General features: G+C 41.1%; 1 protein-coding gene across 2 annotated transcripts in view; it reads left to right on the top strand.

Annotated features, from left to right (window-relative positions):
• LOC306876984 (sodium leak channel NALCN-like) overlaps nucleotides 1–15,443 on the top strand; it is a gene marked incomplete at its 5' end in the record, with an annotated part of 117,945 nt that overhangs the window by 46,863 nt on the left and 55,639 nt on the right. For both annotated transcript variants that reach the window (XM_079428483.1, XM_079428482.1), the window contains one exon: nucleotides 13,084–13,215. In XM_079428483.1, coding sequence (XP_079284609.1) covers nucleotides 13,084–13,215 — 132 coding nt within the window. The remainder of the gene's footprint in view (nucleotides 1–13,083; nucleotides 13,216–15,443) is intronic.

Here is a 15,443-nt window from a genome sequence, read left to right as displayed (position 1 = left end):
GCTTGGGTGACTGGACAAAGACAAGAGGGAAACTGAGGACTTAAAAGGGAACCGGAACAAACGAGTGAACGAGCTAATTAATACAAAACAGGTGACAGAACTAAACGATGATTACCAATTAACTAAACTAGAACAGGAACAACCAAATAAGGTCAAAAGGGGACTAAACAGAAACAGACACGTAACAGTTATCTCCCGCGCCGTAACAGCAACATCGCGGGAGGGGGACGGGCGCCCTGGGTCAGGGTGACTCAGAGCGCCATGGCGGGGCAGGTGGCACGGAGCGCCATGGCGAGTCTGGGAGCTTGGACGGCCATGGCGTGACAGGGGACTCCAGAGGCCACGGCCTTATTTCCTCGGGCAGCCAGGACGTGTAGAGGGGTCCTGTGGCCTTGGCCTTTGGCCCGGCCACATATGCCGTGACCCTATAACCCCCCTCCCCCCCCAATTTTCTTGGGGAAGTTCCCCTCTGGGGGCATTGAGGAGGATCGGGCTCTGTGGGGCGCTCTTGAAGCGCGGACACTTGGGGGCGCTCTTGAAGCGCGGATTCTCTGGGGCGCTCGGGAAGCGCAAAGTCTCTGGGGCGCTCGAGGAGCGTGGACTCTCGGGGGCGCTCGGGCAGCGCAGACTCTCAGGGGCGCTCAGGCAGCGCGAAGCTGGACGGAACCAGCGGGGACGCAGGAGGGCTGGACTGGACCAGCGGGGACGCAGGAGGGCACTTGCGAGGAGCCGGCACTGGAGGGCGCTCGGGCAGCGTGGACTCGCGGGGGCGCTCGGACAGCGTGGACTCTCAGGGGTGCTCTGGCTGCGCGGATTCTCGGGGGCGCTCTGGAAGCGCGGATTCACGGGGGCGCTCTGGAAGCGCGGAGTCACGGGGGCGCTCTGGGCTGAGGACAGAGGCGGTGCTGGGAAGAGTTGGGTGGCCGGAACAGTTATTAGGGTATGTGGGGAGTCCTGGCGAGATGTGAGCTGGTGAGGCCGGGTTCCTTGAAGGAATCCAGGAAGCCAGGGATAAACGAAAAGTTCTTTTAATAAGAAACACGGTCTCAAAACAAAGGTTGCACTTGCTCAAACAAAGGTTACAATAGCTCCAACAAGGATTACGCTTGGGTGAATGGACAAAGACAAGAGGGAAACTGAGGACTTAAAAGGGAACCGGAACAAACGAGATAATTAATACAAAACAGGTGACAGAACTAAACGATGATTACCAATTAACTAAACCAGAACAGGAAGAACCAAATAAGGTCAAAAGGGGACTAAACAGAAACAGGCACGTAACAGAGAGATCCAAAATTGTCAAATAAATTCAGCACATGAAGAATAGAATGTGACGGCTTCTCCAAAAACAATAAGATATTATTAGCAAACAAAGAAATATGATGAGTATTCCGTATATTTATAGGAGAAATAGTTTCAGATTGTCGGACCGCTTGAGCTAAGGATGCCAAGGATAGGGCAAATAACAGAGGAGACAGCGGGCAACCCTGACGAGTACCTCGATGTATAAAGAATGGGTTAGAGCGAATAGCACCTGTGAGAACAGTGGCTGCTGGATTGGCATACATAACTTTTATCATATTTATGAAACTCGATCCCAGACCCAGATGCTGTAGAACCGCCCATAAATAGTTCCATTCTAGCTGATCGAAAGCTTTCATTGCATCTAGAGATAATACTGCGCAAGGGGAGGACAAACTATTATTTGAATTAATAATATGATATAACCTGCGTAAGTTATCCGAAGCTGAGCGAGATTTAATGAATCCTGTTTGATCATGATGAGCTAGCCTATTCATAAATTTCTATAGATGACGGGATAGTACTTAGCATATAATTTAACATCAGTCCCTATCAAAGAAAGTGGCCAGTAACTAGAACAGGAAGTCGGATCTTTATATTTTTTTAACAAGAGAGAAATAACAGCTATATTAATAGATGGGTGAAATTAGCCTTGAGTAACTGAAAAATGTATCCTATCTAACATGAGGGGGCCTAAATCTGACCAAATAGTAGTATACAATTCGATTGGAATGCCATCTATGCCTGGGGATTTCCCCTTGTTCATAGATCGAATTGCTGACTCCAGATCCTGAAGAGAGATCGGTTCAGCCAGGTATTCTGAATCTGAATCTGACAGCCTAGGTAAATCAAGGTTGGACAGAAAAGATGCAAAAGAGTCAGGGTCACCATCAGCAGAAGTAGTATAGAGGTAAGAGTAAAAAGAGTGAAAGGCAATATTAATGTCTTTTGGGTCTGTCATAATGAGCCCAGATTGGGATTTCAGGGCTGAAATATTAGCAAACTTTTCTTTGTTACATAATCTTAGGGCTAAAAGGTGGCTTGGTCTACTCCCTTGAAAATAATAATTCTGCCTGGATTTTTGGATCAGGAATTCTGCCCTGTATCTCAGTAATGAATTGAGTTCGGACCTAACCGCCATGATTTTACTAATGTATTGTCTGAGTGTATTGTCTGAGAAACAACGCTGATTATCTCTAGTCAGATTCTGGAGCTGTGATTCCAGTTCAACTATCTTTTTGTGTCGGTTTTTCTGAAGGAAAGAGGCATATGAAATTGAGTTATTCCTTATAAACCCTTTAACTGCATTCCAAAGTGTTCGAGGATCATCCACTGAACCTTGGTTAATTTCAATAAACTAATAAACTGTAAGAGTTCTTAATGATATTCTAATGGCCACTGATTCTGGTGATTCTGTCATTTTAGTTATGCTGGACCTGTCTTCAGCCTTCGACACTGTTGATCATGCAATTCTCATCTCTCGCTTGGAGTCTTATGTGGGTCTGGGAGGGGCGGTTTTAAATTGGTTCAAATCTTTCCTAACAAATAGTACTTTCTCAGTTAAAATAGTAAATTTCACTTCCTCTTTACGCAAGCTAACCTGTGGTGTACCTCAGGGGTCTGTTCTTGCACCTACTCTCTTTTCTCTCTATCTACTTCCCTTGGGGTCCATCTTTAGGAAACACAGCGTTTCTTTCCATTGTTACGCTGATGATATGCAAATCTATCTGCCTTTGACCACGGAAAAAAGCATGTTCTTAATAGTTTATCAGCGTGTCTGGATGACGTAAAATCATGGCTCTCCAAAAATTTCCTTTTTCTAAATTCAGGTAAATCGGAAGTTATTGTTTTTGGCCCCTCTGAAACTAGAACACAAAATATACCTAATCTTGAGTTCTTAAATTTTGCTATTTCATCCCAAGTGCGAAATCTGGGTGTGGAAATCGACAACAGCTTGAAATTTGACAGACAAATTGGCTCTGTAGTAGGCTCTAGTTTCTTTTATCTTCGCTCTCGCTCTAAAATTAAAACCTTTCTTTCTAGCGCCTCTTTAGAGGTTGCTATCCATGCCTTTATTACATCTCGGCTGGATTACTGCAACTCTCTATATTATGGTGTTTCAAAGACTGAAATTTCCCGTTTACAAGTCGTTCAAAATGCAGCAGCTAGATTCCTGAAGGGATGTAAAAAATTTGATCATGTTACACCCCTTCTGAGATCTCTACATTGGTTACCTGTTCAGTATAGAATTGAATATAAAATTCTATTACTTGTCTACAAATATTTAAATAATCTTGCACCATCTTATCTGACGGACTTACTCCACCCGAACACTCCTAAGCGAGAACTTAGATCGGGAAACAAATTCCTCCTTCAGATTCCCAGAACCCGCTTGAAAAAAGGGAAATAGAGCCTTTGAAGTGGCTGGCCCCACTCTCTGGAATATTCTCCCGACCCAAATTAAAATGGCTTCCACTTTATCTGAGTTTAAATCTGTTCTCAAAACTCATCTGTTTTTTCTCGGCTTTTAACATGTAATTTATCCTGTTTTTATTGTTTCTAAGTGATTATTGATTGTGTTTCTTTCTTGTGTATCTATATTGTAATTATTGTACAGCACTTTGGTCGGCTGGCGGCCGTTAGTAAATGTGCTTTAGAAATAAACGGAACTTGAACTTGAACTTAAATTGACTGCAAAAATTTTCATCCTGTAACAATTTAGGGTTAAATCCCCATCTAGTGGCAGGAGATGGCCGAGTGATCACAGATAATCTGCACAAATTTCCATCATGATTTGACAAAGATAAGGAACAGATATCAGCATCATGAACAGCTGAAGATGAAGTAGAAATGAAAATATAGTCAATTTGCGAATAGGATTTATGAGTAGCAGAAAAGAAAGTGAAAGACTTAGCAGAAGGTTTATCCCTTTAAGTGGTGAGTCTAAAATATTCTAGCGGTCCCCCCAGAGTGAGTTTTTTAAGGCGACTGTTATTTTAGAACGTTTGCCCTTACTGTTTCCATGGCGACGCATCATGATTGCCACGTGACACACCGCGGCCACAATAACACTGTATGACAGATGGATCGCTTTTATTTTGTTTATCCTTTTTTATTTAATATATTCACAAACTTGCTTACCATGTCATGGACAATCTGATATTCCGATTCACAAATATGTGTAAATGAGTGTGTTTTGTCGTTTAAACACCTTTATAAATGATCTTGATTGTGATCTGTAACGTGAGATGGGTGCCGCCATATTTGTTCGCGCTGCAGTTCAGAGAGTCCTGTCAGTCAGATTTACAGCATGTGAATTCATCAATTTCTCCCGAAATGCATGCAAGTAAGTGGCTGGTGAACTGGGTGAAGAATAGAGTGAACTTTATAGTTACTTACACTATGTGTATCTGATATGAATAAAAAACATTGGCAAATTAAATTTGAATGGATTGTTATTGCTGCTTCCATAGACATGCTTCCAGGAAGTCGTGGCCTAATGGTTAGAGAGTCGGACTTGTAATCCGAAGGTTGCGGGTTCGAGTCTCGGGCCGGCAGGAATTGTAGGTGGGGGGAGTGAATGTCCAGCCGGCAGGAATTGTAGGTGGGGGGAGTGAATGTCCAGCGCCCTCTCCACCCTCAATACCACGACTGAGGTGCCCTTGAGCAAGGCACCGAACCCCCAACTGCTCCCCGGGCGCCGCAGCATAAATGGCTGCCCACTGCTCCGGGTGTGTGTTCACATTGTGTGTGTGTTCACTGCTGTGTGTGTGCACGTTGGATGGGTTAAATGCAGAGCACGAATTCCGAGTATGGGTCACCATACTTGGCTGAATGTCACTTCATTTCACTTATATCTGTGTGTATTTTACAAACAATAAATGTATTGTTTTACTAGTACTTATGTGTATTTAAATGTCTGAAACCTAAAATATGCATTTGGTCCAGATCTATCTAGGATATGTGACATTCAGAATTCAAATCTGCACCCAATACAATTTCAAAATTTCAAGAGATAGGTTGACAAAACAGAGAAAAAAGTAGGGTCAGGAGTACAAGGGGCATAAACTGAGAGAAATACAATATTCCTATTCTCCACTATTATTTTTATATGTGTTATTCTACCGTCTGTATCACAACCTAAAATAGTAATATTTAAAGTCCTCCGCACCAATATTAGGACACCCTTCGTTTTAGTATCCGAAGATGAGTGAGATACCACTTCATAAAAGTTATTATTTATAACGTATATCCTCCTCTTTCAAATGGGATTCTTGAACTAACACTATATCAATCTTTCTTCTTCGCAAAAAAATCCAGAAAACCTGTACGTTTGTGAGTAATAAGATAATATTACATAATAAGACAAAATACAGGTTTGAAAATAAAACCAGTTGAGTCTACTGTTAAACCACCCCCCACCCTCCTTGTTACCATTCAAAAAAACATAAACACATTCTCATTAACTATGGCAGATCAAACCAAGAACAAACCTTGCTATGCCAGCACCCCTTGATATGGTCCGTGGCGTCAACAAAATCCTGCACATTACTGTAGCACCAACATTTGGCCCCATAGTCACATATTGACTAGTTAGTATTTCGATTAAAAAAAAAAAAAAAGATAGAAAGAAAGAAAAGAGATATAAAGAATACAACTAAAACAAATAAAATATCATAATCAGTAAGCGATACTGTATGCACAATGAACTATGAATTAATAAAGTGAATATTAGTCCTCCGAATTAAGAATTAAGAACCAAGATCGCGCCGCTGATGGCAGCTATTGTGCGTTGCTCTCCAGTGTTTGTACTGTTTTTGTTTGTTTTTTCAAATACGATAATTTTACCAGGGATGACCTGTTGAACATTCGGCAGAACACACCACAAAATATTTTACCGGATTTAGATTTTTCGGACGTTTTACTGGACATTGTAGTTGGAGGAGCTGTAGCTCTGGTCAAACGCTTCAGGAGGCGTAGGCGGGGGAAGCGAGCCGGCGCGCTTGTGAAGCTTCGACAGCGTGGATTTCGAACGGCGTTGCCTAGCATCCATCTTGCGAATCTCGGCTTTCTACCCAACAAAACGGACAAACTCCTTCTGCTCTCCCAGACAAACAAGGATTTTTCTAACTCTGCTGCTCTGTGTTTCACGGAAACCTGGCTAAATGGCGACATACCGGACAGCGTACTACATCTACCTAATTACCGGCTGATCAGAGCAGATCGGGACACTTAACGGGGAAATCGCGCGGCGGCGGGACGTGCTTTTACATCAATGAGAGGTGGTGTACAGATGTTACTGTGTTAAAGAAGATGTGCTGTTCAGATCTAGAAACGCTCTTCATTAACTGCAAGCCGTTCTACTCGCCGCGGGAGTTCTGTTCATTCATTCTCGTGAGTGTCTACATTCCACCGCAAGCGAACATGAGCACAGCTTTACAGAAACTCGCTGATCTGATCACAGACACAGAACAACAACACCCGGACTCTGTTTTAATCATTCTTGGGGACTTTAATAAAGCAAATCTCTCCCGTGAACTGCCAAAATACAGACAGCACATCACATGTCCCACCAGAGACAGTAATATATTGGATCACTGTTACACAACAATAAAGGACGCATATCACTCGGTTCCACGAGCAGCTTTTGAACCAGGGACTTATGTGAGGATCCTGTTTGTGGACTTCAGCTCCGCTTTTAACACCATCATAACGGAAACCCTTCAGAATAAACTAACCCAGCTCTCCGTCCCCACCTCTGTCAGTCAGTGGATCAACAGCTTCCTGACAGACAGACAGACAGCAGTTAGTAAAGCTTGGTAAATTCACATCCAGGACTCATACCATCAGCACTGGAGCTCCTCAGGGCTGCGTACTCTCCCCACTGCTCTTCTCCCTCTACACCAACGACTGCACTTCTAAAGACCCCTCTGTCAAGCTCCTGAAGTTTGCAGACGACACCACACTGATCGGCCTCATCCAGGACGGTGACGAGTCTGCTTACTGAGAGGAGGTTAAGGAGCTGGCTGTCTGGTGCAGTCTTAACAACCTGGAGCTTAACACGCTCAAAACTGTGGAGATGATTGTGGACTTCAGGAGAAACCCCCCTGCTCTCCCCCCACTCACCATCATGAACAGCACTGTGACTGCAGTGGAGTCATTCAGATTCCTGGGCACCACCATCTCCCAGGACCTGAAATGGGATATTCACATAGACTCCATTGTCAGAAAGGCCCAGCAGAGGTTATACTTTCTTTGCCAGCTGAGGAAGTTCAACCTGCCACAGGAGCTGCTGAAACAGTTCTACTCCGCCATCATTGAATCCATCCTCTGCACTTCAGTAACTGTCTGGTTCAGCTCAGCTACCAAATCTGACCTCAGAAGACTACGGAGAGTAGTCCGGACTGCTGAGCAAATCATTGGTACAACTCTCCCCACTCTCCAAGAGCTGTACTTATCCAGAGTGAGCAAAAGGGCTGGTAAAATCACTCTGGACCCCTCACATCCAGCACACTCCCTCTTTGAACTGTTACTGTCTGGTCGACGCTACAGAGCTCTGAGCACCAGAACGACCAGACACAGGAACAGTTTCTTCCCTCAAGCAATCCATCTCATGAACACTCAACAATAAATGTGGAACACACAACTATAATACATTATCCATTCACAATACTCACTTATTTTATTTTTATTTTCTCATTTCTAATTTGCACATACTTGACCTGTACATACATAGTTGTCTATATTATATATTGTGTTTTTGCTGCTTTGTACATTGCCTATTTGGATATTTGTATATTATTCTTTTATTATCTGTGTCCTGTCCTGTTTCTGTCTTTCTGTTGCACTGTAGAGCTTCTGTCACTACAACAAATTCTTTGTATGTGTAAACATACTTGGCCAATAAAGCTCATTCTGATTCTGATTCTTAAAGTGAACAGTGAAAGACACAACCACCTAACCATTTAGAGCATCTATTCTCCGATTAGACAGCAAATGTCCAGCTGAAGTTCACTGAGTGTTGGTGGATGAAAGGGATCTGAGAAAAACTCTTGCTTCTTCTGGGGAATATAACATTTTAGGTTCACCTTGATTAAGAATTACCTTTAGCGTTGCAGGATAAAGGAGAAAATTCTGGATGCCAGCGTCTCTCATCTCCTTCCTAATTGGCGCAAATGCACTTCTTTTTGCGGTGACCGGAGAAAAATCTGGAAAGAAAGACAGCGTTGCTCCGTCGGAAGTTTTCACCGGGGCATGAAGTCTGGCAGCCTGCAGAATGAGCTCCCTGTCCGTGTACTGCAGCAGTTTAAAGATGAAAACCCGTGGTTTAGCGCGATCTGAGGAGAGCCTTGTGTACACCCGATGCGCTCACTCCACTTCAATCTCTTTGCCCGCCAGAGACAGGAGCCACGTCGGTAGCGATCTTTTCAAAAAGCCCATAGGGTCATCCTTTTCGGAACCTTCAGGCAATCCAACCAGACGCAGATTGCTGCGCCTATTGCGATCCTGTAAGTCCACAACCTGTTGCTTGAGGGCGGCTACTCACCTGTCGTGATCTGCAACAACCTTCCCCTGTTCTCTCATCTCCCCTGTAAGAAGATCCAGTTTAGAGCATAGCGACCGAACAACTGACATGTGAGAAGCGAACTCGTTCCGCATCGCCGTCAACTCGGTTCTTAGAATGTCCTCAAAGTGTGTAACAGTGTTCGCCATCTTGTCCATCATATCACTTGAGTTCGGTGACTTGGATTTCTTCTTAATCAGAGAAGCCGATGGAGACAACTCCTGATGTTTACGACTGCATGCCATCTGGTAAAGCACAACCAATGAATAAAACTTAAAACAAAACGAAAAAAATCTGCAAAAAGAGGCCAAACGTACAGAGCTCTACCCAAGTGCGACTAGGTTCATGAGCACGTCACGTGACTCATCTGAACTTTCTATTCAAATAAAAAAAATGTATCAAAAAAAAATGTATCACAGTTTCCACAAGAAGGTTAAGCAGCAAAACAATTTTCAACATTGATAATGATGATAATGATGTACACCAAATCAGCATATTATAATGGTTTCTGAAGGATCATGTGACACTGAAGACTGTGAAAATTCAACTTTGCCATCACAGGAATAAATTACATTTTGTAATACTGTATATTAAAACAGAAAAGAGTAATAATATTTTGCAATATTACTGTCAACTGTATTTGTGATCAAATAATGTAGCCTTTGTGAACAAAAAGGGGCTGTTTACACCTGGTCACTTCATGTGTTTTGTCTGATCGGATAGCTATCCGATCGTGAAAAGACCAGGTGTAAATGCCCTCCGAAACGCATTCGAGACGGATATAAATCCAATCGCTCAAACCACTTCAGGAGGTGGTCTGGGCCGAATTCCAGACGAAACTGGATAAGTGTAAATGCATCTGGTTGTTGAAACCACATATGTAAATTTTACTCCTCCCAAAATTGTAAAATAATAAACGTGTGAGAGCGTGTTAAAGGCTATATGACATTATAGTCAGATATGACTGCGGTAATGCAACACGCATCGCCGCGGATGAGTAGCGGAGCATCTCTTCAGCAAGCCGACTCGCAAACTGCCGCGAATTAAACTGAAAGTAAGATGCAGACGCTCAACACACAATCATCTTCATTAAAAGTTGTAAGACAAACTTATCTTTCCAGTGCTGATGCGTTTTAACAAATCAGATAGATATCCGATCAGAGAAAACGCATGAAGTGACCAGGCCCATAGAGACATGGTTCAAAAACATTTAAAACATCTTACTGACACCTCACTGTTAAAGAAGACTGTAAAGACTGAATGTGAAGTAATACAGAGGGGATGTTTATGAGTAGATACTTAAATTTAATTAAACATTTTGACAACTAGAGAGCATATCTTCTTTTGTGGACTGAATTATTGGGCTTCAACTTGACTAGATGTTGAGAAAACTGTGCCATGTGGGGGTGTTCAAGTCATTGGCTTTTTTATATTACTTTACTGCAATTCAAACAGAGCCCTAGCAGGGTTAGGGACGGTTTAATTGCCAATTACAAAAACCGTTACCTTCTATTTACAACATACACAAGTCTAAGGAACCGCAGTCAATATATCTCTCTGGGCAGATGGAAAGCCTCTGGACACAAAAAAGAAGAGAAAATCTGTTCTCAGATAATCTCTTGCATGCCCTTTTTGCCATTGTCTTTCCAAAGGCAAGCTTTATTTTGAAGGTTGTATGTGGTCTGGCTGTCAAACCTGGAGGGAGAATGTCTCTTTTTATGTCTCTGTCTACGAACCCTGTCACATAATCTCTCTCTCTTTTACCTCTCTACTTAATAAACCATTTTCTATTTACTTGCTTCTTGTTGTCCTTTGCTTTCAGTAATTTGGCTAAGTGACTAATGTTAAAAAAGTGGTCTGTAAGGAAGTCAGGGCCTCCCCTAAATACTTTAGCTGTATGTAAATTAATAAAATAATACTCCTTTTTACTTTTATTAGATAAAAATATCAGTACAGACAAATTAAGCAAAAACAAGAGCTTGATGCTGTTGTAGACTGGTTTACCTCATTCTCTCTCTATTAAAGAGGAGTTTAATCGCTTTTATATAATTGTTATTGACTGTTTTGGCTGTTCCAAAAGATGTGGGATTCTTTCTGTTGGTCTTCCAAAAGGTCCTTCCTCTGTTCTCATTTTTCTCTGTCCTCTTCCTGTGTGTTTTTTTGTTTGTTTGTTTTTTATTTCTTTTTCATTTCCTCTCCAGCTCGTTTGAGATTTTCCACCCACCCACAAGCTGTGTTCATGTATTTGGACAGTTGAGTGAACATGTTGCATTTTATCCGCATCTCTTTGGTGTGTCTTCTCATTGTTTTATAACACATAAATGCACCCAAGCTGTGAGCACTTATACAAGTTAGACCGTGCCATCCACTGTGCCACGACACTGCAATGAACTAGATATTGGCTCTCTGTCATTGGTCATGTTGGGTATTTCCTCTGTGTGTACATAGCTGGTGAATTGGAGTTAAAGGCAGAATTGTTGAAATAGAAATATTGCTTCCAAACAGGTTCCAAACACTCCATCCTGTCCCCCTTCTGCCAGTACTCACATTTGAATAATTGCAAATTATGTAAAAGGGTCAGAAGCACCATATATTTGAAGTTTATTGCAAACTATTTAAATGTATGCAGATATATAAGTTCTTTCAGAGTGTAATGAGACTAGACTATACACATCATTACATCATGCGCAATGCTTTATGGGAGGGGGTGGTCACTGTTGAGCTCTGTTCCCCAGATTCCCGTTTCCATGGCAACAGTTACTTCTCTGGTTGGTGGATCTCCTTCAGAATTGTGGGTATTGTATTTTACCTGGAATTTTACAAAAATAATAATAATAATATTTTGTACAAGTTGGCTTGTAAACATACTGTACGTCAACACAAAAAAGCTTGCACTCATTTTCTGCATGGAGTAACTGATATTTGTGACAGTTTTTCAGTTTAAACCATAGAAAGAACCATGGGTATAAAACAGGTATGGACCCATCTGATAATACAAATGTCACTTGCTTTAAATTAATATAGCCTGCAGCTCAATGCATATTTCACTCAACTTAAAATAAAATACAGTCTATGTAAATTTTATTTGCTTTTATACTTTCATTCACTTTTAGTTATAGGGTGATATAGGAAAATAAAACTGTGTGATGACAATAATAGAAATGTACTGTTAGTAATAATAGCATAGCTGTTTCTAATAAAATCATGCTTGGCAGGTAAATAAATATTAATAAACACATTCTCATTTTGTCAGTAATTTATTTTCATATCACTCCTGTTTCCTTGCTTGTTTGCTACCTTTATGGCTTTAATATGTTGTATTTTGTACTCAGAGACCCATGATATCAGCTCCAGCGACAGCTGTTTATCTAGAATGCTGGCTTCCAGACACATGACCTAAAAGATTATGTCTTATTAGTCTGTGTTTTTCCTTTCCTCACTGAAAGAAACTTGGCAGAGTCAGCAGTGAGAAGAAATGGGCTTCTGGAGCCTTTTAATAGCAATGATAAGAAATGTCTTAAAATAAAAAGTAAAAAAAATAAATAAAATTACAGTGCTCCAAATGTCATGTTTTGTGGCAGGAACATTTCTTTATAATGCTGCTTGAGTTTAATGGTGTTTTTTTCAAATAAAATACCTCCATCTTGCAGCTAACTTTTAGAAGAAAAAATACCTACCACAGTCTCATGTGGAGACAAATTTCATGGGCAGCAGACAGGTGGCTCAGTCTGGGCTTAAATTAAGTTGTCTTTCCTGACTCATGTTCCTGGGTCTCTAATGGGCTTGAGATGGGTTCATTTGGCCTGCTGAGAGCTCAGGTAGTGAAGGTCCATTTAGTTGGCTCAGTCCTTACTGTGATTAAAAGGTTCCATTATACAAGAGTGGAGAATCAAGTGGAAAATAATGTTCTTCCAGCAGCTACTCTCAGTATGAGGAAGCAGTCAGCATACTTGTTTATAAGGTAGAATATACATCTAGAGACATTAAAAGCAAGAGGAGATGTACTGTACCACATACATATACAAATAATCAAAGAAATTGCTCAGTATGTTAGCTCTAGGAATAGAGGTTGTGCATTTCAGTTGACTGTATGCACAGTTAAAATATATATTCACAGCTTACAAAAAAAGTTGTCTGCACTGACATGCCTCAAAAGGACTTTGTTAGCATGTCGCTAAACTAACGGCAACACTGTGTCTGATCTTTTCTTTCTGCAGCAACTGATGCGATCTTCAGTTTTCCACATGTTCATCCTCAGTATGGTGGCCGTTGACGTGATTGTAGCTGCTAGCAATTACCACAGGGGCGAGGACCATAAACTCACCAATGATGAGTTCTACCTGGCTGAGGTAAGACCGCTCAAAATCGATTCTTAGAAACTTCTTGATTTTTTATTATTATTATTTTTTTAATGTGTTCAGCAATTTCACAAGAGCTCAATGAGCTTTTGCTGAAACATGATTATTAACAAGTGTTAAATATGATATATTACTGATTTAATTTGAGATGAGAAGTACATCTGTTGTTTAAAGGTATAGTTCACCCAAAAATGAAAATTATGTCATTAATTACTTACCCTCATGTTGTTCCAAACCCGTAAGAACTCCATTCATCTTCAAACGGTCACAAACCTCTCGGATTTCTTCAAAAATATCTTAATTTGTGTTCTGAAGATGAACAAATTTCTTACGGGTTTGGAACGATGTGAAGGTGAGTAATTAATGACAGAATTTTCATTTTTGGGTGAACTAACCCTTTAAGTTAAAATTTAAGTTTATTTTCATTCTGCTATATGTGGGATAGAAATGTTGCATTTCAAAAACGCATTTCAAAAAAGTTATAAATTGATTTGCATTTTAATCAGTGAAATAAGTATTTGACCCCTTCGTAAAACATAACTTAGTAGCAATTACAGAGGTCAGACGTTTCTTGTAGTTGGCCACCAGGTTTGCACACATCTCAGGAGGGACTTTGTCCCACTCCTCTTTGCAGATCCTCTCAAAGTCCCTTTGATGTAGGGCTGCTCGATATATCGTTTCAGCTTCGATATCGCAATGTGCACATCTGCGATAGTCACATCGCAGGATGTGTGATTTTTTGTATAGCTACTGATCGGTATATTTACTGTATACTGATCATTTTCACGACAGCTGTTGCGTCGCGCCACCCCACGCTGTCTACACTGGATGTGACAAAGTGACCGTTGCAAATCCTTTGAACTTTGTGTCAGTACATCATAAAAAGAACGAGGGATTTACTCCCGGGGATTTGCCGTGTCGCGCCGTATCCAGCGTAGACAGCATCACTGATAATGGTTTCTACAATATTTTGTCACGTCGCGCTGCTTGCGTCCGGTGTAGACACAGTGAGAGCCATGCAGATGCACGTGAACACTGAATTCCATTCACTTCCGCATCTATTTGTGCCTGAAATGACACATACGCGCGAAACTGTCAAAATGCATGTCTCTGCAAGTATCTTTGTAAACACAGTTGCTTATGGCTTAGGTGAAGGTAAACAATCGATAAAGAAAATGGATGTGTAACAGTATATTGGTTCACAGGAGTTTAATATTCCTAAGGCTTTCGGCGTCATGAATGTAAATCAAACAAAACACATGTAAAAATATAAAGCACTGTTTATTTAATTTATATCTTTGTTCTTTTATATTTATCTATGTTTGTAACGTGTTTATTTTTCTATGCTGATTTACTCACCTAAAAAAATCACCCCAATCATTGATAATTTTTTTCCAAATAGAGCTTTTCAAGTCATCTCGTGTGTTTTTTTTTCATATAAAAATATATTGCAGAAATACAAAATATCGCAATGTGAGTTTTTTCCAATATTGTGCAGCCCTACTTTGATGCGGTGCAGTTGTCCTGTCCCCTTAGTAGAAAAACACCCACAAAGCATAACGTTTCCACCTCTATGTTTGACGGTGGGGATGGTGTTCTTGGGATCATAGGGAGCATTCCTCCTCCTCCAAACCCGGCAAGTTGTGTTGATGCCAAAGAGCTTGATTTTGGTCTCATCTGATCACAACACTTTCCAACCTAGTCTCATGGCATTTACATACCTGGGTGCACTTTTTAGCGAGACACGAAATACGTACCAATAACTACATATTACTGCAGTTTCAGTTTCCTGAAGATACAAACACTAGAGGCAGTAAAACTCTCAACACCTTTTTACTCCTTTTCACACAAATTTACAGAGTTTTGATTAATAAAGCGTAATTACTTTAGGAATATCATGTTACGACTTCAAAACAATATTAATATGCTGGGAGATTTGAAAACTGATGCTTTTGAATGTTAGCATCGCACATATCCAGCCTCGTATCTATGGGTTTTCATAGATGGAAAGTTTGTTCGGTAGCTCACAGAGTACGGAACTGTACTTAGAAGGCGAGGAGCTCCGGTTCGAATCCCGTGTGACTACGATTCGACAAAACAGTTCAAATCTGCATAAAAGGAAGTTGAAATGGCACGGTTTTATACCAGTTTTGCATTTGTTAACACTATCGGGTAGGTTTAGGGTTGGGTTTGGTGTAGGGCATATTTCCAACACGATA

Source organism: Barbus barbus (genome assembly GCF_936440315.1).
Source record: "Barbus barbus genome assembly, chromosome: 11".
In the NCBI taxonomy this organism is placed as follows: Eukaryota; Metazoa; Chordata; class Actinopteri; order Cypriniformes; family Cyprinidae; genus Barbus; species Barbus barbus.
This window is presented reverse-complemented; position numbering and strand designations above follow the sequence as displayed.